A 27,794-nucleotide genomic window follows, 5' to 3' on the forward strand; every position below is an offset into this window, starting at 1 on the left:
ACCGAAGAAAGTCGACGTATTAAAACCATTATTTACAATGCTAATATCCGTTAGAATACACGGGTCATATTAATCAATAACTCATGTTCAACAAATCCAGGTGTATTTCTGCTTAACTTTACGTCAAGGCCGCACAGATTATCTTTTTGCACTTTTTGTAATCGATTTCCATTTTCAATTAGTTTTTCTCTTCATTTCAACCAATTGATTTCTTTTAAAAGAATTTAAATATTTGTTTCCAAATTAATTTCATATAATTCACTACAAATCTTTTCATTCTTCCAATCAATCTGTTATATAGTTTGTTAGAAATTGTTTGACACATCAAATCAAGTTACAATATGTTTCTATCTTAAGGTTTGAATATTGATTGACGATCTTGAAAGTGTTTGAATTAATATAATTGTATGCGATTAAATGGTAAAATCAATATATAAGACAATGAAAGTAGAAAGTCTACGATATACTATAATAAATAATACAAATAACTTAGTTGTTTATATAAATATACATTGCGTTGTCTTACATGTCTTAAAACACTTTCGTGGTTTGCTCTGAAGTTACCTATTGAGACATGTGTTTAAGCGCCTGAATATGGCGAAATTATTCTCACAGTTGGTGGCCAATTCCCAAAAGTTGACGATTACTGACAAATACCAACCCCATTTCACTAATTGATGGATGCTAGAATCACGTCTTAGTCATACGAACCAATTAAGCTCAAGGTCATTCGTGCAGATTTTCCAAAATGTTTTGTTTTGTTTTTTTTTGTTCAGAATATAAAAAGATGTACAGTTTGTTTCATTGATATTGCTTCGGCTGTGCTTAGACATTATGGATTGATAGCGTCTACGTTCTTTGGCAGGTATTGTCAGACATTTACATATTGAAATCCTCTTAGTCTAGGTTGTAGGTTTTGTTCAGGACTCAATGAATTGTTTCTAATTATCGTGGAATTTCACAATTTCAGGATTTATAATGTCTATGATGTTACACTAGGGGAAAATTGTAATTATTAAGAATAACCGACATCTGTATATCAAACTCTATATCCTGCGGACTACGATTGTGCAACTTTACTGTAGTCTGTGTGTATAGTTAGGTTTGGTGCCTTATATTCTAAAGTAGGGATTCCTTACAAAACGATGCTGATTTACTGTAAAGGATTTATGTTGTGGCTCCAATTATTACATAATTGATATTGTATAATGTACAAACTGACACGTTACAGGACCATGATATTTTATATCAGATGGGCTTGAATAACATATAAAACAAAACCTGCGTTCTGTGCGATCTAAATATTACTCCAAAGGACGATTTAAGAGTTCCCAACCTCGAAGATTTATACAGACTTGTACAAAATGGCCACTGAAAGTAGGGAATCAAAATGGCGCCGAATTATTTGAATTTTTTTCTTTCATAAAAGAACACGTACTTTGAAAATAATATTATCCTTCCTAACAAGAATTCTTTGAGGTTTCTTCTTAATTTCCAAATGCCTAATTTCCACCGTATTGTCAGGAGAGAAATGGAGAAGGCTTTTTCAAACTATGCATATCTTGATTACTAACAATACATCAAGTGTGAAGTTATTTGATAATGAAATGGTAATTGTATCTATTTCAAGGATTACACGTTTTGAGATTAAGATAATATTTCCTTATTCTTCGTCGTGACTAATTGATTAAGATAAATGGAATAATATTCAGATTATATTCCTGCTAAATATTGGAATAAAGATTATATATTTTGTATTTAAATAAAATGTATAGAGATTAATTTACAAAAACGATGGAACCAAATTGATTAAAGTACAATTTTAATTTCATCTCTGACATAAAGTCGATTTTAAGATGATTTTCACCAGAAAAGACTGTAAAGACATTTGTAAATTCCAATACATATAAAATGAGGATGAAGCTATAGCCAGTAATGGTGTTTAAGTCTGATTTTAACTTAACTTCAAAAGACGATCGATAAAATGTTATGAAGAATATACGGTGAACTTACCATTTTGGACCTTCCATAATAATGGTTTTACCATTCCTTATTTCATTGATGATCTAGTATCCACTACATAGTCACCTAATCCTTTACAATATATCCACAATAAAATAAAAACTATAATAATACCCAATTCCACAAAACCGATCTGTTGTTGTTTGGCTAATCGTCTACGTTCAGTTTTCATCGGAAACCATTTAGCCGCGTTATTCGCCTTTCGGTTTAACAACACTCATTCCATAGTAGTCTGTACATCGAGATAATTATGGCAGAATCGAGCCACATACATTATTAATGAGCACATTGTCATTCTCTTATTGACAATCTAAACGTGGAATTCTACCAACCAATCAAATTCTTTCTCATAAAATGCTCTGAAAATTGGGATAATGACGTCATTTAGAATGTAACGATATTATATCCCAAATTATTTCAAGATACCGGCTTGTCTTAAGTATTGGCAATGAAGGAAAGTCATCGAATGAATCTGATTGAGAATGTGTCGCGTGCTGGTGGTAAACAAAGAGTGAAAAATAAACATGTGACGTAGAAAAAATGGATTTTTGTTGTGGAGATCTATAGAATAATGTAATTATAGGTGACTGTAAACTAAGAGACAGCCATCTGTTAGATATAGTAGGTTATACTGGTGTTTAAACTATGATCTACCTGATAATTATATCTCTTTATCACCCAATATCCATCAATAATTATACCATTGTTTCAAAACCATTTCATTTTCAACATAAAATCACCTATATTGTATTAATTGTAATGTTTTGAAAACATAATACGAGCATTATCTTAATAGACATGAGTGCAAAGCGACATGCTTTTTTATGTGTTAAAGACTTCTGAACCACTCTGAAATTGTTTGGTCCATAAGAACGTCTTCTTTTTGATTCAAAGTTTCTGTAAGATTTTTGCTCAACATAATGAAAATAAAAGTGAATGGAAGTTAAAATAAAATTGGTTGATATTGTATCATTACGGTATATTCAATAAGTAAACAGAAACATTGTAAATATTGCTTTATCATCTGTTATTTTTTGTCATTTTTAGCATTATATTAACTTATACTGTCTACGAAACATTATCGTGTTTTTGTTAAGAGTAGGCTACTGACAAGAACTCGCTGCTGACACGTTCACAAGGTTTTAAGCACATTAGCAAATTTTGTCATTTGCTTTTCGTTTAAATATTTTAAACGGTACGTTTTATTTAACCAAGGGCTCGAAAGTCACCCAAAGTAAGTTTGGATCTAGATAGCATTATAATTGTAAGAAAAATGATTATATTCACACAAAAACATGGCGTTACAAATAAAAGCGTCGTCTGGACATTGATATATAATTAAGTAGAGATTGATGGTGCGTTGCGGGAATAAAAGAAATATCCGAAGCTATTTCCTTTGCAATTTTTTGACTACCACAGCCTTTAAGCACAACACTACTGTTATTTGCCTGGTGATGTCAATGCAATAATTGTGTTGTAATAAATTTAATGAACACGACAATATAAAATATTCTTTCAACCTATAATACCTGTAAACGTTATTGATTTGGGACTTGAGGTTCCTAAATGTATGTACAGCATCATATCTCTTGTACTGATTCACTACGGTAGAAATGAAATGAATGTTTTAAAGTTTTACGTCCCACTTGCACCTGATCGACCTAATGAAGACGGGCAACGCCATGTAGTGTGCAGTGAGCGAAATTTTGCCAGTCTACTCTTATTCGATATTTAATTGTCGAGGGATGTTTAACGTGCACAGCCTGAAGCACACGGAACCCCAGTTCATTGCACGACGGTAGAAGATCTATTATATATTACCAAATGATGATATATGATGTATAAGTAATATCAGATGATATGTATTAATCATTCTATATTATTATATAAGACCATAAAAATTAGATATGTATCGTAATAGTATTACAGCAATGACCAATATCACTTACACAGTAGACATAATTCTTAATACAGCTAGAAACGTCTGACATTGGTCAAGTGGTCAAACTTTCATGTAATACCCAACCCTTGTGCTACATAATCGTAAACGTTATACATGTAATACATTACCATTAAATATGGTGCAATTAAAAAAATTAGGAAGAAAGTTCTGACCAGCTCAGTTTCATTTCTAGGTATCATTTAGTGGGGGCCAGCCTAATTTTTGCCATGCATGGTTGTCCCATATTGATAATTGAGTCTTTGTGCTTATTTAGGTTGAATATAATAAATATCGCAATTAATATGTAGAAACAATATACATCATTCGAATCTAAGCTACAATGATTAATTTATATTCATTATTCATTTTAATAACACGCTTCATAAATTCCCATAAGCATTAGTTGTTACAGCCATAATTGGTAGCAATATCAGACGGCAGATAGATTTAGTGTTAAGGCCATAATTATCATACGAGTCTAACGCATGTTAAAATTTCAACTACCCAAGGCAGATGGTTAATTGAAGACACAGTCGGACTTATCTTTTGTTAAAAAGAAAACAAAAACAAAAGGTGTTGTTTACCGCTGATATATTGTATTCAAAACATACATTTTTTTCAGCAATTTAAATAAAACTGAAAAGGTGTGAAAAACCACTAATCTACCGAGTGGTATTATCAGAGCCATTTTGTCTAGTTGTCTACCCATGAACTCAGATTTCCGCCATATTAATCTATTGTAAAACACCTTTCAGTTGCCAATGAAACAAAAATGTCGTTCAGATTAGCTTATCTATATGTCAACTACAACAATTTTGAAGCAACTGCGAGGATTTAGCTTCTCTTTTCAACAGCCTTGCTAAATAGCCTACTTTTGAAGCATCTGTGAGGGTTTGCAATGCAACAATGGTTAAAACGGAACATTGTAATTAACTATAAATATTGCCATGCTCAGAGATACAAAGATGACCAGCAATTGTTTCCACCAACCAACTATTTCTATACAATTATTACTGTGTCAATCATCCAATCAATAAGCTCCTTACAAATTCAATACAACACAACAATTACAACTGACGACTTGCCATTAATAAGTCTTTATAGACTACATTCAAACTTCATTAAATTCTTTATAATTTTCCTAGAAAACAGACAATTAACAATGTAAAAACACAAAGTATTGATTGCTTCTCAAGGCGATAAAACGATTTTGAAGTGTCTAACCTCGAAAAACGGGAAATATGAAGGCTCAGTTATCAATTGGCAGTATTTTAATCCTGTATTAGTGCAACGACATACGAAATTCAGACTGTGTATGTCTACACCACTCTATATTTATATGCCTTTATATCTAGAAGTTATTTGGTTAGTAATGATAACTTTTAATGGCAAACAAGACGAACTTTGAACACAGCATTATTCGTGGCCACAGGTCACATATTTTTTTCAAATCAACTCAAACCTTGCTTTTAGTAAAATAGCACTATGGTGGCTACCCTCTAAAGATTCCTATCTTTATATTTTAAGGGAAGGTGACAATTTACATATGCAGCTTCTTGAGGTTCATGTGCCAAATATTCCTTGTAGCAAAGAATCTCTCCGTAATTTCCAAAGCATTTGATTCCCGTTTGTATACATTTAGTGTTGCTCATAAACACATACATTACAGAAGATTACCTCACGAGAAAGAGCGTAAACCTCTCTACCCTTTAAAATTCGTATCTGTACACCTCGCCAGAACAAAAAATTTCAAACTATGAATATTGCCTATCAAAATAGTTTCTCTCCTAGAATAGAGTCTCTATCTACAAGTCTACGGATACTGACCATATTTTCTGAATTATCCATCAACAGCGCTGTATACGGTTTAATTATCTAGCGATAGTCAACAACAAATGAGATTTGCACATCAAGCTCGAATCATAGTGAAAGTGGTATTTTATTTCATATCTACACATATTAAGCCAATCCTGTAAAATCAGTGTAATAATTGACACAGACACATTTACAACATGTTTTAAAATCATATCAAGCATAGAAAAGTGTAATCTTTGTACAATACCTGAAAAAGGAAGGATCTACATTCTAAAAACATTCGGCCTGGTCAGAAAATAGGAACTGTTGTTCCCAATCTTGTCGAGAGGAAGAATAAAATAGCTATAATCTTGGGTTATAAAAGATCGTTTAACTGCCAGATAGGACATTTACATGAATGAATTTGCATGACTGATTTTTATGTATATAATATGATGGTGGAGTCGTCATTTACCCAATCGATTTTCTTTACAGCTTTTATTTTGGATGGAACTTACGTAGATTATTTTTCATGTTTTAAGGTCACTAGATAATTTATATGTTGTTAGATTTCCTAAATAGTGTTATTGATTAAAAATATGGTGCATGGCAAAATAGTACATTATGATAAGGTTACCTCCCAACAGGCTTTTCAAACTAAACCCCAAACACCAAACGAGAGCAATATGATACAGTTATGTTTTGCAATTTCAATGTAACAGAAATGCTGTGGATTTACAAAAATTAGCAAATGTCAAGAAGGTGAAACGGAAATACGAGGATGTGAGAGGAACAAAAACAAGTATGTTGGATCCTAGCTTATGCTCAAAGGGATTGACAAGGATTCCTTTGGTCGAGGGTAGGATAATCATAGCTTGTCATGATCCTGTTCCTCACGGATAAAAAAAGCGCTGTCATTATCATCAGAAGATAAATCATAAGACGAAATTGGCCGGAATCCAGTATTTTGCGTCCAAGCTAAATACTTGAGAACGAAAACAAATCAAGTATTTGTCGATCACCTCCAGTGCTACCACTCGCTGACCGGTTTAATGAATTCAGAAGACTTTCTCAAGATTGTGTTTGTTGGTATGGTGAATACAAATTTCTAACTTGGCAAGTCAAGATATCGTCGTAAAGATTAGTATTTCTTCAATCTCGCAGTTCTTCTTCAATTACTATAATACCCACTACAATTCTATGAATAGACGATCCACTTTTCATTGATTTTTGTCTCCTGCGTTAAATCGATCTTTTCACAGTGGAATTCTATTAAAAATGCCGCCATCTTGCCTGATATTTTATTTCATGCCAAGGAAAGATAACTGTGCAGTATAAGTAGCATCAAATAAAAATAATGCTGGTATTAATGATATTATAATTATCTAACATCATAATCATTAATACTCTTTGGGTTCTAGTTTCAGTTAAATGACATAACTCCCCATCTCTTTTTAAGACAAAGTCCAAAAATACTTCACGACTGGCATAGAAGATCACCACATATGAAAGGCACAGATTATCATTCTATTCGTGTTTAAAATCTCAACAAGAGTTGTTCCAATATATCCGTTTTGTAATCATGTCAAATTTTGAAGCTAAATTATAAAACAGAACAACGATTTATCTGCTTCCGTACCGTGGGGTTTCGGGACGACTCAAAGTGAGAGTCTTGCTCGCTTCAGAGGTTCCATATCGCATAGGTCAAGATGACACTTTCCAAGCTGCCGCTATCCTGGGAAGATTTCCCCCATTGAACACAAAAACGTAGCCCGCTTCAGAAGCCGTGAAGGGCGTAAAAGTCTAATTTAAATAGTTCCATATTATCATGGCTCATTGGAATACTAGCAGTAGCTCCCGTAAAAAATATCATTAAACAGAATCTAAAAACCATTGTTGAAACATGTGATGGAGATGTAATAATAAGCTGCTCACGTTATTTTCTAAAGATATTTGATGCCAATTTTAGACGAGGGAGTTAATAGAGCGATGGGTAAATGAGAAAGATATCATTGAGTGTGGAATGAATTAAAATCGTGACCAGATTTACCAATTGAATTAAACTACCAGTAAATAATATCCCACGAGATTCTAGAAAATTGATTTTTACCGCTAAACCTGTTCATAAAATTCAAATTTTAATATAATTCATTAACTTAAAATCTTTCGGTCTGGAAAACACATTACATACTATATGTATTGTAGCACATACTAGTTTCGACTATTTGTTTCAACTATGCTTGAAATAGTATATAATTTTAATTTTTGGCAGTGTATTCAGTAATAAAGGTTTAAACACATCATTTCCTATCATCGAGTTAGTCATAAGTTAAACAATCGATATCAAAACATTTACAAAACAGAAAAGTGATTTATTGTAGCTTTTAAGATTCTTTTCCGCCACTCTATAAATAACGATACTTTTAGGCAACCAGGAATGGTTAATTTATTCTTAACACATGAACAGAACCTGTGGCATGACTAGCCTCAATGTTGCTTTTCGAGGATGCATATAATTTAGGGTTTCTATCATTGTCTTGCCAAATAGTCAACACAGTAAAGTGGATCATTATAGCCAGTCGCTGACAGTAAACTTATCTGATCTGATAATGCAGCTTATTTTCAAACATCTGTCGGTTATAGGACTAATTACAATTTTTTTATGAAATGAAATGAAATGAATGGAGTTTTACGTCCTACTTTTCTGCACCATGTGGGCTAATGAAGACGGGCAACGCCATGCAGGGTGCGATGAGGGAAATTTTGCCAGGACAGCGGCATTAGCCTGCTCTTTTTCGATTTCCAACTGTCGAGGGATCTTTAACGTGCACAGCCTGTAGCACACGGGGCCTCGGTTTATTGTCCCATCCAAACGACTAGACGCTATTTCCATGTCAGCCCCTCTTACCTGCATCACTGACACCGTTCAGAATTTCAGAAGAAAAAAAAATAAAGCATAGTTTTCAATCGCATTGTTCTACGCTTAGGCTACATGAGATAGTGATAATAGTGAGTCTTACCAAAATTGATTATATCGTTGTTATCCTATAATATGTTGTAAAGAGCAAAGTAAAATCTAAGAGTCGACGAAATATTATAGTTAGATCTAATTTTATAGAGTTATTATGGTAATTTTTGTACAAGTTTAATAATGCTAAAATGCCTTTACATTTTATTAATAAAATCCAAGTGGTAGTTGATTTTCGAACCTAAACAGTGTCGACTTGATATTTGGAAATTCAAAATGGCGTCAAGAATGTAAGAAAATGTTGAAGGATTATCAGGGGAATGGATGTCAAGTATGATCAGATATACTGACTACAGCGAGTCGGGTTTTAATTCAGTAATGAACTATATAATCAATATTTGACGCTATCAACTCTCAGTATACTACATTACACACAAACAACTAAAGTGAACAATGCCATCGTCAAACCCACAGTTTTTCTTATATGTTTGACTTCAAAGCCGACATGTACGTAGAAGAAGGATTACTGATCAATAATCCTATTTTTTAACTGAAACCATCAAACTGTGGCAGTAATTAAACTAGAATTGTCCTTCAAGACTATTGGTATTTGAATAATAAATATGGCCTTATAGCACTGGCATGGCTGTTGATGTCATAGAAATGCCCAAGGTCAAATTTTTATAGAGTCCTTAAGACTTGTCTAGAAATTTCAACCTACTTAGATAATGATAATATAGGCCCTGTATATTAATCACCAAACTGATTCACAATATTAGGAGTTTTTTTTGACATTTGTCGTAATTTTGAAAAACCTAAAAACTACCACTGTTAATACTGTATGACCCAGTTAGAACACAGAATAAGAATATTGTGAAATTGCTCTTAATTTGCCATTTGATGATGTGGTTTCGTTGACTTATCAATCTGAAAAAAACATTTCAATCCAATCATTTATATTGTGTTGCTAGGTTGTTTTAAAACCATGGACAAATTTCTTTTGGCCTTCAGTTTATATGTTACTTAATTGTTACTCATGTATTTTATTTGTGTGATTTGCTAATATCCAAGATTGCCATTATACACACACTCCTTTCGACACTTACAGACTCTGACACCTACAGGGGGGTGGGAAGGGTTTACAAAAGATTTGATGGCTGTGTATGTCAGGAACCATACTGTATTCTCAGACCAAAACACCAAAGTGTATGATAAAGCATTATGAAGAGTGGAGAGTAAACTGTAATGTTATATCTTATATAAATAATTAACTATATGGTTCCCTTGTTCTCATCGATTTTCCTGTACCAGCATGATATACAACCACTGATACTATTATCATATTGCCAGACTATATTTAAACTATATAATATTCCATAACACTATCGTTACATCAGACTAGATTATCTCTATTTATTCCATGTGTGTTGCACAATGCACGACTGATAAATGCCTATTTCAATATGCATATTACGAAAGCTTGATATTGAGAAACTTGAACTTTTGTCCTCTCGTTTGACCTACTCCACTAATTAACCACAACGCCGTACATAACATTATGATGTTATTAGCATTACTATTAAAAGGAATGAAAATGTGTTTTACACCTAAATACCTTGCAACATAATTGCAAATATTGGAAGCTTATTCAGATTCACAAGAGAACTCTCTTACTAATTCGAACTTACAAAATTTATGACTAAGGAAATAGGTTTCAAAGCCTGATATTATTCCCCTAATGGCGTTGGCTTGATCCCAAAGGCCATTATGTAATAGCGAGCAATTCAGTTTGTATCGATGTTTTGCGAAATTATACATTCGATCGTGCATAAATGCTTGAATTAATTTAATAATAAAATTAGGTCACTTGCATAATTCTATTTCACTGTATAGCTCTCTATGTTACAATATCAATAACCCGAACTTTTATCTTAATATCAATTTTATGTTGAAATTCTTTTCTTATGCTATTTACATCTGCAATAGATGTATTCTACCAACAGTTGTAACATAAAATAAATAGTTGTTCTTTGGGCAGTTGTTTTCCAAGTTCCTAAATATTTCTAAAGGACATTTTATTATTCGTAGTAATGAATGCTAAAAGAAGAAGCAGATGACAATCCAAACTTGAAAACGTATCGTGGCAACGGCAATAGGAAACCATTTGTGAACGTTCAGATCTACCCATATTGGATTAGATTAACATGTAAAATTGTAAGATCTTGGATGATTTCAAGCTGCGCAAATCTCCCAACAAGACGCAAGTGTCCCAGTCCAAGGTAATTGCCATCCACGGCTACTAAATCTTGAAGCATCAAAGAAAACGTTATTTTGGTTAGTTGGAAGGCCAAATAGTGTAAGATAAACTTGATATTGAATAGATGAGTGCCTTAGGTTTTTCGAATTATGTTTTCAAGAACATCTAGGGATAGATCTCGACTGCACGCATGTGTTTTGTGCTATCAAGAGCAAAAGATTTAAATCTCATCAAGGTTTGGGTTATAAGATTGAATGTCATTTTTGGGATGAAACTTGACCAAGATGCAGGCGTGATTCGTTCCTTATATTGAAAGTTCAGATTTTTTTGACTACCATTACCCGCCTTATCCATTCAATGTATTCTTATGATGCCATTGTTCAGAGACCTAAGGTAAAATGGCAACTTGATGGTTTGGTTTATCAAATTTATCTCTTTCTCATATATTGATCAATGGTGACGTACGATACATTTCGATGGGAAAATTGTGATGTAATTTGAATGATCTATGTAACGTTTTACGAGTCTGTCATGTAATATACGATACTATTTCTCTCAAACGTGTGTTAAGATCTCAGGAGTTGTGGCCCCTCAATATTCTATTACAATTATTGTAAATCCTTCCAAGTGAGTGTAATTGAGTTAACATGGCTTTGGTCGGTATAATTGGATTGTTAGATGTACTCAATAAACTAAGAAATCCATATGCTGTGAAATACCTTACTTACATGTACTTATTGGTTATTCGGATGTTCAACAGTAAATATTTACATACGCAGATGTTCAAATATACTATCTGATGCTTTTTTATACTTAAGTGATCTACACATCGATTAAAACTGTTAAATATTTGATTACCAATGAACAGCTGATATGTACATCTCAGAATGTGATGTTAAAGTGAACCTAAGAAGAAAACATGATTTCAGTCAGTCAATCGGAAGCGGAAGTTTATCACATCTGATTAACATTCACTATAAAAAATGAAAAAGAAGTGAATTAAACTTACTCTGGATATGACTTGATCTCCTTTAATCTGGTTTGTAACAGGGCACATTGTCGTAAATCAGAATTATCCACCACCCTCCTCCTCGCCACCCGTACTTGTGGCTCCTCTTCCGGCATGCCGGGTAGGGCCGTAAAGTGGGACGGAAGGGCGGTATTGGAAACAAGTGAGGCACGACGTCGGGCGGCATGTCGACTACCTGCTGCTCCAATCATCCCAGGGGACCTGGACCGGTTCCGGTTATTACCTGAAAAAATAAAAAAAAAGGTAATGATGTAAAATGGCTGTAAAATAATATATCAGGTACAAAAAAGAATATCTGAAAAATCCTTAATAGCTTGATCATTAGAAAAAAATTGCTTAATGTATACAATATTAACTTAATGTCCTGGTATTTTTTTCGAAATATTTTCAATTTGGCAACAACGATCTAAACCGACATCCTTAATTTTATTGGGTATTGGTTAGAGTGGTAATATTACAACATGAAACCATTTCTTAAAGTATGGGACCAGAATTAAAAAAAGATATATTTTGAAGGAAATTCAAGGCCGAATTATATTGATATACGTGTATGATACGTGCGTTTTGTAACAAAATCCAATATATACCCATACTTAACATACACATAGGTAATCACCCGAAACATAGGCTTGCTCATAGTTAAGAATACTACTGAACAGATGTCAATAAAGCTCTGAAAACTACCCCTCTTATCAAGTGTATTGTTACTCTAGTTAAAAAAACTTTTTGTTATAATCTTGTTTCATCGAGTACAAACATTACATGAGGCCGGATCGACCGTGTACCAAATAAAACTGAAAAAGGCATTATATCTTATTAGAGGACATCGTTGGCTAAGCTAATACGGACTGGGCGCACAAAGTAAAAGAAGAATCTTAATAATGGTTAACAAATGATGTGAACAATTCCGATGGCATAATTTTTTGAGCTATTAACACTAATATTGGCTGGTGTTACGACAGACACTTGAGCACTGATTTGCTGATAAAAATGACATATTTATACTCCACATTCGTCCATCTACATTTGACTATGTAAAGGGGGTTTATGATAAATTTGATTTAAAAATATTTTAGCCATATTGATTGGTGCATGCGAAAATGCAATGCACATACATGTATTAGGTATAACCGATTTTTATTTACATTGTATTTCCGTGAAGGGGAGATAGATATATTTATCGCGTGTTTTATGTTATATATTGGATCAGAATGTGCAAAAACACATTTTTGTCAGTACATGACAAGTTTTTTTTTTTTGTTTTTTTAGGAATTGATTTATTTATTATTTTTTTCTATGTATACCTGTAATAAGTTAAGCGAGGAAAGATTCCAATGATTGAAATATTGTTTATTGGTCAACCTTTTGGGATAGGTTGGGATCTATCTTGTAAAGGGAAGTAACTGGTTGAATCCTATTGGTTAAAAAACGCCTTGTCACTTGGTTGATATGCGCGTGTCTTGATATATTGTTGAATAATCTGTTTCTCTGGGTGGACAAATGCTTTGTTTGCGTATCCTTATAATATGAAGACGATTGTGCTGTTTGTCCATGTGGTAAGACGATGTTTTTGTTCTGCATGTCTGACCATGTAGACGATTGTTCTGAACGCCGGACCCTACAGATGGACGATTAGCGTAGTAATACGATTGTTGTGTTTGTATGTCCATATAGTCTGAAAATAAAGATGCAATGACTTCATAGAATTAATTTTAAGTTTTCTGTGACCTTGATGCTCTGTCCGGATCTCACTTTCAATCATCCAAGTGATACTTGCTCATACTTGTATATTAAGGAACGTCTTAATAATGATTCTTTATACAACACGACATAACCTTTTGCCTTAGAGACTGTTTTTCTATTGACTAGACTGAAATAATATATTAAGATAATAATAATTGTCCAATAATAAACTAGAGATTTATAATGATGAACATCAATCGATATATGGATTTCTGTTCAATGAAGTCACCATGTTCTTCTTTATACAATCCTGCTTTACCGGTTCTTTATTTCAATACCTAAGCGATTTTAACTACTGTTTACTCCCCTGTAATTTTTGATGAGATGTGCTAGATTGCTATATAATGGTCTCTTATACATTTTATCTGATATTTACAATGCGTTAACAATACAACGATCAAAGCAATAAGGTCCAATAAGAAACTTTGTCAAAATGGTGAGAGTAAGAATCGTTTCACAGTGACCGAGACCCATGTCACAATGGCAATACTCTTATATTTGACAATCAGACAGATATTGAGTATGATAGTCTTCGCTGATCTTCTATGTCTTTATACAACTATGGTTCAGAACAAAACTGGTTCAATACATTGCCTCGCAGCTGTTCTGGATAATTAAATTGTAAAACATACACTTTACTTTCAACTCAAATGTGAATTTCAGAAAATAATTGCATGATTTGTTCACATATGCAATGACGGAAAATCTAATTTCCGGTAGATTAATATTCGTGGTTGTTGTTTATGCTAATCCACACCTTTCATGAAAATATTCTTTCGTATAGTGTATTTTAATAACTGGATCTCAGCAACTGGTTTAGTTTGGTTGAACTGGTTCAATATTGCCTTGTGTTAAAATTGCCAGGAAAGTCCAATATCATTCAAAGCATAAGGTTTTATCATAAAAGTACATAGCCAATTTTTAATTTGTTCATTAATAACCAAGGTGTTATAGAATGTTAATCGTTAAGAATACATTTCAGATAAACTCGTATTCTGTGTACATTTCCTCATATGTCAGGGAAAGAGTCTGAATGGGCAGAATACGCGTTTAACACCAATGACTAAGATTTTACATTAATTGACATACCATAGCTCGTATTGCATGCATGGTACGAAATTGTTCTGACCGACAGTCACATGTATGGAAAGGTCAGACGACCACTGACTTCAAACTCAATTGACCAGTTTTTCAGCAATTATGTCGTGTTTTCTATGTGTAAACTTGTGATATAACTATTGTGTACGCAATAAACTGTATCAACCTTCAATGCCTGCATATAAACTCTGCCATATTATTATGAATAATAGTAAATATTAAAACTGGTCTTAGATACAACAAGCCCTAATACTTGATTCGCTGAAGTTTCAGTTTTCGACATAACTTTGAATTTTTCAACCCGGTTTCCCCCTGTCAGTGATGCAGGTAAGAGGGGCTGGCATGGAAAAAGCGTCTAATCGTTCGGATTGAACAATAAACCAAGACCCCAAGTGCTACAGACTGTGCACGTTAAAGATCCCTCGACAGTTGAAAATCGAGAAAGAGCAGGCTATAATGCCGATGTCCTGGCAAAATTTCTCTAATTGCACCCTGCATGGCGTTGCCCCCCTTCATTAGCCCACATGGTACAGAAAAGTAGGACGCCATTCATTTCACTTCATTTTTTTCTCCAGTTTTCGCCAAATAATTTCATGGAATAAAAATGTTGCGACAAAATGATACTGTGTGGAAATTAACTATCTTAATTCACAACAAGAGACACAATCGACATTTGCTCAAGTTGAATAATTGGGTAACAATTGTCTTTAGTGACGAGAATATCGGCCTGGTAGACCAAGACGTAAATGTCGTTTTGGCTCGTACAATCATTCAAGATAGCCGAAAAGAGAACTATATTGTCCCAATGATTCTATATTCGATATTGTACACTAAATCCCATTGGTCACATCTAGCTAATAATGATTATTTATTACATGTAAATTAAGACAAGAGACTTTCATTATGTCCGGACGGACACACAATATATGATATCTAGGAAGTGAATAGTCTATTTTGACATTTAAATCGGATAAGAGAAGTGAATACATTGATTTTTTTTAACCCTTACCAATTCCAGGACAACTTTAAATATTGTTTGCTACCTTGCGCTATATCCCGGTTGTGATATATGACTCTTAAATGTCAACAAAACAGATAATCACAAAAACGGTGAAGGTCGCTCTAGCGCTCTGCAACATATCACGGCAATGAGTGAATGAATATATTAATATTGCCACGTAATCACGTGGCTCTGCTAATTTAAATATTAGAGGTTGGTTGTTTAGGGCTACAGGTAGTTGTAAAAAAGTTAACGGAATCCAAAATACGTAATATATGTATTCAGATAATATAATGTTTCATTGGATAACCAATAGTCACAATAAAATATTAAATGCATAAGTACATAATAAGGTTGTCTCCAAAAGGCTCTAAATTTGAGGACTATATTTAGGTCGCAATATTACTATCACTTCACAAATCACCGTAAATACCGGAAGTTGAGAGTCTCGCCAAAGAAGACACACGGAATTCTCTATTCAATTCTCAGATTCACCTTTGCGGAAACTGTAACGAATTGCCGAATACCATAACTGAGGTAGACTCACTTTTAAGGAAACTGTGTAGATGTGGCCGAATATATATATAAAATGATTTCATTGGTTAAAGTCACGAAGGTTGAAGTCTGCCATTGTCAACCTGTCTTAGTATATTGATCGCAGATTAAGTCGAGTTGAAAATCCCACAATTTATCATCTTCATGTAGTGATTTGACTTTAAACCTATTATCATTACCAATAGTCTGCTTACAAACGTGATTTGACCATCTTTCAAATATAAATTAGTTTCTCTTAAAGATAGGAGGAGGAAATTTGCAGGTCACGTTGTCGATCATACACTTTTAAAGTCAGTAAAATATCCGAGTATTCTGTATTTTGCAACATTTGCATCTTTGTCTGATATTTGAAATTTCATAATAAAGATGTCATTTTAACTTAGTCAAGTACAATAACTAAAAATCCCAACTTTACAATCTTCTACTTCATCATCACACCAAATTTTCTTAACCTTTAACTCGACCTTTGTTTATATCAGTAATCTTAACTTTGCAACCCCAGCCAGTGCTCTTATGAGACTATATTCTTATCTTCGTCTGCCACCAAATTTTATCATTTCAGATCAATTGAAATAAGTGACTAATGTAAAAGAAAATTGTTGGAAGTCAAGGGCAAAAGCTCAAAAAATGTTCATCGAAAAATCATCAAATTGGACCTAATGTAACAATAACACTGCGTTAAAATCGATTCAATTGAATTTACGTGTACAGGGTCGAGAATACTATGCGCCCACAGTTTCATCAAACTGTGATGTGAATGTGCATCTGAGGGTATAACAAATGAAGGGAAGAGTGATTTATTGCAAGAACTACATCGTAGTGTGCATACTGAGATATAAAATAATATTTGAATGCTAAACCTATAGGAAAATATGTGATTCTGTGTTTTCCTACCTGTGGCTCCATTGCTATTGATTTGAAAGACATGGTGGTTTAGTTTCAAGGTTGGTTGTATTTAATGAACATTGATAATTAGGTTGACAGGTGTTCACTCTTCAAGATCTGATCACCAAATGACTGATGAGTGGTTGCTCGGTTAATGATAAGTTAAGTTCACTTATACAGCAGACTACAAAAGGACATGTTTTGTCTGTCTGTTAGTAATGAAAATGGCGGATGAATACATTATTTGCTAAATTTGGACGTTATTAATGCTTACTCGTTACGTGGATTGTCACTTATGATCATAAGACAAATGTTTTGACACAATATAATCCATTAACTGGAATGACAATAGGGTTAACGTTCTAGTTTACGGCGTCTGATTGAGTCGCTTAAGACGGCTGACACAGTGTGCGATACGGGGAACTTTGGCATGGGCATATCTTTTCGATTAACAAAAGCCTTAGTAGCTGTGCCACTGTAATCAAAATCGGAAAACTAATGTTCTTGATAATGATATAAGGAATCTTGTATGTGACAAAGTGAGTTTTATTTATACTTTAAAGGCTACCAAACCACCTTTACTCTGGTCGTTTTTATTTCGTACGGATTTCATACCACGAAGTTGGTTAGCAGTGGAATCGGTATTTGACCCGTCAGCGTGTAAATGCCATGTCCATGCTCCACCATAACCTTGATTGTACGCCCATGCAAATTGTTCTGTAATATCCATACCAGCACCACTGACTTGGTTAAATTCAGCAATAACAAAAGGTCTATTAAAACCATAATCAGAAGCTTTATGTTTAAATGGGGCGAATTCGTCATATTTTCCCTGCCAGGCATAAGAATGAGATGAAAAGAAATTCAATGTACCATGTTTTCTTCCACCAGCTTTTATCAAACATTTATCACTATATAAATTATGGGTATTCATTTTATCAGTATTATCACGAGCATTCCAGGACCCAGCTGTTACTAGAGCTTCTGGATCTGTACGCCTTATAGCATCCGTTTGCCAGTTGATAAACCTCAGAAATTGTTGAGCAGAGTATGTAGCACCAGCCCAGCCGGCACCAGAATTCTGTAAGAATACCGTATCGAAGCAAGGCTCATTACTATGTAGCCCTGGTTTAATCTCGCCTTCAAATTCATTCATGATGTCCCAACCTCCTAGTGCAGGTTCGTCTTTAACGGCTTTGACCCATGGAATAAGTGCCTTGTCAATGTATGACTGTAGTTTGGCGTTATCAACTATAAGCCCATGAAGATGTTCGTGATTCTGTTTAACAGCACCATTCCATAAACAAGGGAATATCAAGATATTGTAACTCTGTGCCTTCGCTAAATATTCTTTGAATTCGGCAATGAAGGTACCAACTTTATCAAGACCAGTGACATAACCATTACTGTCAAAGTGAGGACTAATTACTCCTTCAACATGAATCCATACACGAATGGAATTACCACCATTGTCATGAACCAGTTTAAGATATTTTTCAAAATCCGCTTTTCGGTATTCATAGTTATGATCACCAAAATCATAACCATAAGCTATCCAAGCTTGGTTTCCACCGGACAAAAATACTCTCTTTCCATCCTTAACGAAATTGGTTCCCTGTATCTTTAGTCGTCCCATGTACACCTGGTGGCTACACAGTACTAGACAAAAGGCTGCCAATAATAGACGCATGGTTTCTTTTTCCAAACAAGTAAGCAACCTAGACGAGAAACATAACAGTTAACTATTATTCGGAACTGATTTTCTTAAAGAAAGTGAGTAAGACAGTGAAATTTTGAATTAAAATATCAATATGGTACTACCTGATCAGGGACAGTTGGTTCCAAATAAATCTCCTCACATGTGTTTAACTACCTTTTAGTACCTTTTATCTGTTCATAGCTTAACCTTGATTCGCGATAAGACTCCAAAAGTAACCATAGACAGCTTTTGCCTTGAACTAGAATATAGTAATCTATTAAAGCTCGAAGTGCCCAGAAATATTAATATGTCAAAAACTCAAAAACCAATAATTCAAAAAGTAAAACCACCAATGTCTTCTTTGTTAGGACATAAAGTAAAACACCATTGTTCTTGTTTAGGACATAAAGTAAAACCATCAATATGTTATTATATAGGAGATAAAGTAAAACCACCAAAATATATCTTGTTAAGGACACATTTTAAAACCAATGTTTTCTTGTTTAGGACATAAAGTAAAACCGCCAATATGTTTTCTTGTTTAGGACATAAAGTAAAACCTTCAATATGTTTTCTTGTTTTGGACATAAAGTAAAACCATCAGTATGTTTTCTTGTTTAGGACATAAAGTAAAACCATCAATATGTTTTCTTGTTTAGGGCATAAAGTAAAATTTTCAATATGTTTTCTTGTTAAGGGCATAAAGTAAAACCGTCAATATGTTTTCTTGTTTAGGGCATAAAGTAAAACCGTCAATATGTTTTCTTGTTTAGGACATAAAGTAAAACCATCAATATGTTTCTGGTAAAGGACATAAAGTAAAGCCACCCATATGTTTTTTTTGTCTGGGACATAAAGTAAAATAACCAGTATGTTTTCTTGAGATATCAAATTTGGTTATATTTCTTACAATTGTGGTGACAATAAAGTCAAGTTATTTCACAACTGATAAGTTGCAGACAGTTCCCCTTTAATGTTTTCATTTGGATGAAAGTAAAGAATCTGCAGATTAACATACATGTATTTTTATATAACTTTACTTATTCCAGGGTTATGAAGTCACCACTTGCTATGAAATCTTATCACTGTTTTATCAACCGAATCTGTATACAGTGGCCTATACTATTTTCAGGGTTAGTTCAGCACACAGGTACTTAAAAAGAGCTATAATATTGGAAAACTTCTTAGAAAATGACAATTTGCAATTTGAGAGTAACTTCTGTGATCAGTTTCCTCTCTTGAACAGTTAAAATTGGAAGAAAATATTTTCATTAGTTACCTCCCCTGAACTTTTGAAATTAGTTTTGATTTTGCCTTCCTGTTTGTTGTGTATAAGCAGCGATGACGACTGTGGTGCCAAGCAGGATACCACTTTTCATTATGAAATATTTATCACTTACGGTTGATATAATTCCTCATGTGAAAAGTTCATGCGCTGCTAGAGTCTACCAATGTTTCGCGATGATTTTGTATTTAGATTTCGGATATCGTTTGCGGTTCGAATCGTAAGTAGCCTACTTGGCTTATTACTTACTATACGCATATGAATTTTCTTCCGGGTTGTTCATGCCAATCACAGACATAAATAATAACCTTAACAATTAAAGGGGTTAGTACTAACGTTCCATTTTCTGTCGTACCAAGCATCACAGATTTTTATTATACCTTTAATACCTGAAGGATACAGGGGTCAATAAAGAAGCTCCCAAAAGCGATATCTGACACCTTTCTAATCTGCTGTCAAGAGCTTTGACACCCATATTCAGAAACATTTGTCATTTTCAACTTATTGTTGATGTTGTGCTCAATGCTCTCATAAGAGTAAGAGATGCCCACACCACTGGCAATATGTGGGTTGGCCAATTATCGATCAGGCATCACCGTGATATGCACCCGGTTGTTGTTTTGAAGTATGGTTGCTGTTAGACATTACAGGACACGACGGGTCATCGGTAAGGGTCTCAGTGTCATGCTTGAATTCCACAGCCCACTCCTTTAGGCCTACAATAGATTGTTTCTATTCGGTTAAGATATGTTCAGCCAACCCTCGTATTAGTAAAATCCGATGAAAACCGACAAGAAATGTCGACTATAAAACTTATCTATCACGGACATTGGTAAGAATGCGACGGTTGGAAACCTCTACCGTACTTATTTGCTAAATTTAGACGATGTCACTTATGTCAACAAGATAGATAAGCCTGTAACCTTTCGGTATATTAAAAGTTAATAAAGTTGAAGGCCATGTGTGTGTGCGATCGGTGCATCTTTGTACGATTGGAAACGCCGATTAACTTACCATTGTAATCAAAGTAGGCTATCAAAACTAGTGTTCATCGATAGAGATATAATGAATATAAGGAGTGAGAAGAGATAAAGAAGATTAATAGATCAGAATAATTTAAACTTTAAAGGCTACCAAACCACCTTTACTCTGGTCGTTTTTATTTCGTAAGGATTTCATACCACGTAGTTGGTTAGCACTGGAATCGGTTATTGACCCGTCAGCACGTAAATGCCATGTCCATGCTCCACCATAACCTTGATTGTACGCCCATGCAAATTGTTCTGTAATATCCATACCAGCACCACCGACTTGGTTAAATTCAGCAATAACAAAAGGTTTACTAAAACCATAATCAGAGGCTCTGTGTTTGAAAGGGGCGAATTCGTCATATTTTCCCTGATAAGCGTAAGTATGGGATGAAAAGAAATTCAATGTACCATGTTTTCTTCCACCAGCTTTTATCAAACATTTATCACTATATAAATTATGGGTATTCATTTTATCAGTATTATCACGAGCATTCCAGGACCCAGCTGTTACTAGAGCTTCTGGATCTGTACGCCTTATAGCATCCGTTTGCCAGTTGATAAACCTCAGAAATTGTTGAGCAGAGTATGTAGCACCAGCCCAACCAGCACCAGAATTCTGTAAGAATACTGTATCGAAGCAAGGCTCACTATTATGCAGTCCTGGTCTAATCTCGCCTTCAAATTCGTTCATGATGTCCCAACCTCCTAGTGCAGGTTCGTCTTTAACGGCTTTGACCCATGGAATAAGTGCCTTGTCAATGTATGACTGTAGTTTGGCGTTATCAACTATAAGCCCATGAAGATGTTCGTGATTCTGTTTAACAGCACCATTCCATAAACAAGGGAATATCAAGATATTGTAACTCTGTGCCTTCGCTAAATATTCTTTGAATTCGGCAATGAAGGTACCAGCTTTATCAAGACCAGTGACATAACCATTACTGTCAAAGTGGGGACTAATTACTCCTTCAACATGAACCCATACACGAATGGAATTACCACCATTGTCATGAACTAGTTTAAGATATTTTTCAAAATCCGCTTTTCGGTATTCATAGTTATGATCACCAAAATCATGACCAAAAGATATCCACGCTTGGTTTGCACCGGACAAAAATACTCTCTTTCCATCCTTAACGAAATTGGTTCCCTGTATCTTTAGTCGTCCCATGTACACCTGATGGCTACATGCTAGTAAACAAAAGACTGCCAATATCAGACGCATGGTAATTTTAAATTGAAAACATCAATATGGTACTACCTGATCTGTGACAGTTGGTTCAAAATACATTTTGTCACATGTATTTAAATACTTTTTATACTTTATAGTTTTCATTATAGATTAAGGGATCTTGAATATCCGCGATAAGATAACAATTTTCGATTTGAAAAGTCGTTAACACTATGAACATATTTTTCTGACTAGTTGACCATGCCATTCAGTAAAAAATAATGGTTAAGCAGGAACATTTAATCATGTACGTGTTGTATCAGAATCTTAACATCAGGCATCATCAACTTACATTCTAAAGCCCTCATTACCTGGGGCATACATGGAACGCCACGGGGTAACAAATAAGCTTTTAATGTGATTTTACAATCGTCCTTGCTCTCAGTCTAATAAATCTAACGAATAATCAGATTCCTTTAAGTGCCGCCACTTGCTAGAGATCTTTGATAAAGTTGCCAGCTCACAACCTCTGTCAGTTGCAATGCCGATCTGAAAAAGTATGAAATCATCTACACTTAATATGGACGGATGTCGTTGATTGTGGTTGTTTGGGGCTCCTCGGCCATAAACACTGTAACGTGTGTCGCATGCAGAATATGCGAACTCTTCCGGGCGCCTGATGTAGTTCTGACACTAGGTTTTTTATATTTTTTTATGTAGTATCAATACTTCGCTTTAAGGTCCGTTTAATGTTCGTCCGAGTTTCCCAGTGTTTTTGAAGAACAATGTATAAAATTTAAAAAAGACATATTTCTTTTAATTACTATCTTTAATCTTAATGACATGATAATGAAATACTTATTATTTTGCAACTAATTTTGGTTAGACAGGATGTGTTTTTTTATCTTAAAGTATTTGAAAAACAAAGCACAAACCAGTTATGAAATAGATCAATGAAAGATTCCATATATCATGCAATATATCGTTTTAAATAAAATGTCATGATCGATTTGTTACCAAAGAAAAACATTACTATAGTGATTATTTTTGGAGAACGATCAATTGCCTTTTAAATATGCATTAGTCACGCTGCAATAACAAATAACTGTTTCCTTTTTGTTTCTAAAACATAAAAGAACTAATAACGTTCTGGCAGCTTTTAGCTAAAGAAGAAAAAAATACTTCCAGGAGAGGAAAGTTGGTAAAACCTAGTCGTTCTGTCACTATTATTTGCCAAACTGTCAATCTAGTTTGTTAAATAAATAATGATTCGCTCATCAAATCATAAGAACAACTCGATCTCTAAGAAATCTGAGAAAATCTTTTAAGGAAATTATAGTTTGACAGTGATGATCGACCTACCAAATCTATAGACAGTTGTTATCAAGTCGTGAAACAGGCAGACATAATTGGCACCATCAATCGATGTTCGAATCTGTTTCTTGTCTGAGGTTTGTTCTGAAATCATCCGAATTGCGTAGTCTGTACGAATCCCTACGTTGGTCCACTAAATGAGTAGAATATTATATACATATAACTGCAGTGCATGTAAGTTATGTAACTTTTGTAGGTAAATATATATTTGACTGGTGTGGATAGATAGAATATGTACATGCATACAGTATCTAAGATAGAATAATAGAATTGGTATACAGTAGGGCTGCACGTTTTGATACACTCAACGATACTCATCCAACGATACGGGAATCGGGATTCGTTTATATATGAGACAGGGAAAGAGAACAATAGTAAATATATTTAAAATCATAACAATTTACCACATGAGAACATCTAGTATAGAATTTTGAAAGAAAATACTCAAGTCAGAAATGCTTTTTTGTTTTTTCAAATTATGTTTTACATAAATTTTACATAAAATAAAAAATCATGACACACATTCTGATATATACAGGTTTCTGTATCATTTGTTATTAAAGAGAGTATAACACAGTATTTAACTAGTGTGGATGGATTGCATATAGGTATATAACTTGCGGCTAGATAGGGCAAATGCTTGTAATTATCTGTTTTTTAAAAAAACATAGAAAAGGAATACACTGTATACTGTTCAATATGTCACTGGTGTGGTAAGATAGAATAGGTATACAGAATTTTAACTGTAAATAAGTACATGTTATCTAAGTTAATAAATAGAACAAGTACATGTTTTTAACTACTGTAGATAGGTAGATAAGAAGTATTTGTAATTTATCAATCTTTTATCAACGCCTAATAGGTCAGTTTGACTCAATTAGCGCATTTAATAGACGAACTGGCGATATATTTGTGGCCGTTTTAACATCATGCCTCGGGGAATTTCAATGATATTAATCACAATTCTATTTTAGGACTTTCCTAACTAGACATAAAATCACATTCCAGTCAGGATATTGGAGAGAAATAAGGAAAATGTTTAAAATGAGAAATATTACGATCAATTCTAATCGATTTCCAACTAAAATAGCTGGATGTTTTAAAGGAATACGAGGTATGTTCTCAAATGAAACTAATTTCAAAAATTAATAATGCAGTGAAATTTCATAACGAGAAAATGAAATGAAACAAGAGTTTAACTCAAACCTTTTAGCTCTTGATTGCGCTAATAATTCTGTGGGCAGTGTGATATGAAAGAAACTTTGCCAGACAGCGACATTAGCTCAGCATTAAGAGCTCTCAGAAGCGAGTAGTTTGGATTCATAGGACACTACTGTAGGCTATCTTCCGAGGTTACATTATCATTGAAAGAAATTGAACGAATCAAGAAATCGAAAAGGTCATAAAATAAGTCTTTATCTCATTTACATTGGTTTTATTTTCCAAACGACAAACGGAGATTTCTCAAGACAATCCTGCATTCGTATAATATCCAATACAACATTTGGCAATTTTCATTGCTTTATGTAAAATTCGAACGTTATAAGCGTTCAATAACTGTCATACCTATGACTTATAACTGTTAAAACTTTAGCGAGGACATTGGCTTTTAAAAGGCTAAATAGTTTACGCAAGTTACTCAGTAAATGGAAGACTTAACACCAAAGTAGTTTGTGCACTCTATCTAGATTTCTTGTGTAAATGAAAACAGAGTAGGCATTTGATTATTTATGTACGAATTTCAGAAAACTATATCGATTATTAAAAGTCGACGATGCTTGAAATACGGAAATTGCGAACTAGAAAAGTCAATTGCAACACTGTTATATATCTGTAACAGCGTTTGACAAGAAGATACAATTTCTTAGCTTCTCTTTCCTTCAATAAATGACAAGATGAATGTCCGCCAGGCTATTAATTATTAAACCTCTCCGATTCACCATTTTATTACAGTCAGCAATCTGGTTTATTTCTTTTACTGTAATCTTCCCAAACGTTAAGCTTAATTGTAAGAGATCACCTTCTAAATGACCAGAAACCAGTTCCATGTATCCTGTATAAACTAGATAAGCTTCTGTTGACTTTGAAATACTTATCCTTCACGATATGCAGACATTAAAAATCACAGTAATGTTTTGTATGATCAAGATACGGTCGAGGTTTTAAGATTAGCGTCTTAATTGAGACAGCTTTTGATTAACAATTTACATTGATTTCAATTATAATTTGAATTGTATATGCATGGAAATTAAAAATGAGATAACAGAGGTTATCAAAAGGTTTCCAAAGTATTGTCCCGATGGAAAACAACTGTGGCCCTAGCCAATTTTAACGTAATTGCAGTATGCAGTACTCCAGTTAAAAGGTTTTAATATAAAACTGTTAAATCAAAAACCTCTGAGCGAGTTAAATAAAGTGCTATAAAGGGGGCATTTTATTGTCTTATGATAAAGGTTTAAGGACAAACATACTTGACTAAAAATACAGTAACTATCAACGATCTTTTAGGTCAGCGTGTCAACTCACTAGTTCTAAGATCTAGCGTTTCCAAATCATTATTGGACTGGACCTAATGAGGACAAGACGGTGGTTATTGATTTCGAGTAAATTTCAATTACACAGTCATAAGTATTCAATCTGTAAAATTTACTGTACCATTGCCTGTCAATTTGATTTAAGTCTTACCATTATTAAACATCCCTGATGTCCGTTATCACAATACTATTTATGAACTGGCAATCCCCAAAGAATCATATGAACTTGTGCTTCTGTGGTATTGTCTGTGAGCGTTATGGAGTAATTGGATTGAGAATAAGGTTTCGATCATGTTTCTCTTCACAGTAAACGTGTTGTTAACTGAAGAAATAAAGAATGTACATAAAATATTTTAACAGCTATGTTCTCAGATCATATCGCTTCTGTTAACTCTATTATCTATATTTCACACTAAAGACTCTCCATATGGATGTTTTACGTTCTGTGTTGGATAATATGCCTTCATAGAGGGAGAAACTAGTAAGCTATGGACGGAAGTTTTTGTTTTATAATTCACAGCCTTTAACGCTTTTAATGGCGGATTTAAAAGATTTTTTAAAGAAGATTTTTAACTCAAGTCGAAAGAAAAAAGCAGATCGTGATATTCAGTTCATGTCTACAAACCCTAATAGGATTAGTGAGGCCAATCAATTTTACCAACATCAAGCCACCAACTTAATTTATAACTAATGACAAATTTACACTTGTCATCCTTCTTGCCACATTTCAATGAGTTGACAATAAAAGCTATAATAGATCAGGGACAAACCTCAATGATTCTATTTCAAGACGACGACTCTTCAGAATGGCACCAGTGACAGGTAGAGTGTCAAGTCTTAAATGATAAATGTGAGACTGTAACGACATTGACTTGGAAATGAATGTTATAGAGTTGTAATTTAGAGCTACATTTTCCATTAAAAGTTTCAGGGACCCAACCGATGTGTAATTTGCTCTATCGTCATACGGGGGTTCTTAGCCTTTTAGTTGGTCGACGGATCACCCTTTATGATCATGCTATGTACTTTCCAAGACATGCGGCCTAACAATCAGTAGTCAGAAATTTTAATAGTTTCTTGTTCCTGTGGGATTTCTGAGCTCTAGGATAAGAAGAAGTTTAATTGCATTTAGTGACATTAAATCATATTAAATTATTGGCGATAATGAGCTATATACCATGTTAAATTAGGACTAAAATCATACATATGTTTCAGTGCATTTCAATTATGTTGAAAACTAATATTGATTTTAATAATGAATAATAGATTTGTTATAGGTAAATTGAGTTTTCAGTTGATGTAGTAAGTTAAATTCACTGGTTGTTATTCAGTTCAATGGCTATTCCATATCCCTGTGTTGCCTGTTGATTTTGAACAAATTCTAAACTAACGATCTCTCGACACTG

At 33.9% G+C, this 27,794-nt stretch overlaps 3 protein-coding genes across 3 annotated transcripts; all 3 read right to left on the reverse strand.

Moving 5' to 3' along the window:
- Positions 1 to 9,541: 9,541 nt before the first annotated feature.
- LOTGIDRAFT_162274 (hypothetical protein) lies at positions 9,542 to 13,683 on the reverse strand (the record flags this gene model as incomplete). Its single annotated transcript, XM_009058233.1, has 3 exons — positions 9,542 to 9,653; positions 11,993 to 12,236; positions 13,602 to 13,683. 3 exons carry the CDS (start codon positions 13,681 to 13,683, stop codon positions 9,542 to 9,544), a joined length of 438 nt encoding a protein of 145 aa, XP_009056481.1.
- Positions 13,684 to 17,823: 4,140 nt separating this feature from the next.
- On the reverse strand, positions 17,824 to 19,146 carry LOTGIDRAFT_216450 (hypothetical protein). The gene is made up of 2 exons (XM_009058234.1): positions 19,116 to 19,146; positions 17,824 to 19,012 (listed from the first exon to the last, which is right to left on the reverse strand). The coding sequence occupies exon 2, from the start codon at positions 18,982 to 18,984 to the stop codon at positions 17,845 to 17,847; it is 1,140 nt and encodes a 379-aa protein (XP_009056482.1). The 5' UTR covers positions 18,985 to 19,012; positions 19,116 to 19,146; the 3' UTR covers positions 17,824 to 17,844.
- A 2,248-nt stretch (positions 19,147 to 21,394) lies between these two features.
- Positions 21,395 to 22,534, reverse strand: LOTGIDRAFT_162276 (hypothetical protein; the record flags this gene model as incomplete). Its single annotated transcript, XM_009058235.1, has 1 exon — positions 21,395 to 22,534. One exon carries the CDS (start codon positions 22,532 to 22,534, stop codon positions 21,395 to 21,397), a length of 1,140 nt encoding a protein of 379 aa, XP_009056483.1.
- Between the last annotated feature and the right edge of the window lie 5,260 nt (positions 22,535 to 27,794).

This window comes from Lottia gigantea (assembly GCF_000327385.1).
Source record: "Lottia gigantea unplaced genomic scaffold LOTGIsca_33, whole genome shotgun sequence".
NCBI classification, from domain to species: Eukaryota; Metazoa; Mollusca; class Gastropoda; family Lottiidae; genus Lottia; species Lottia gigantea.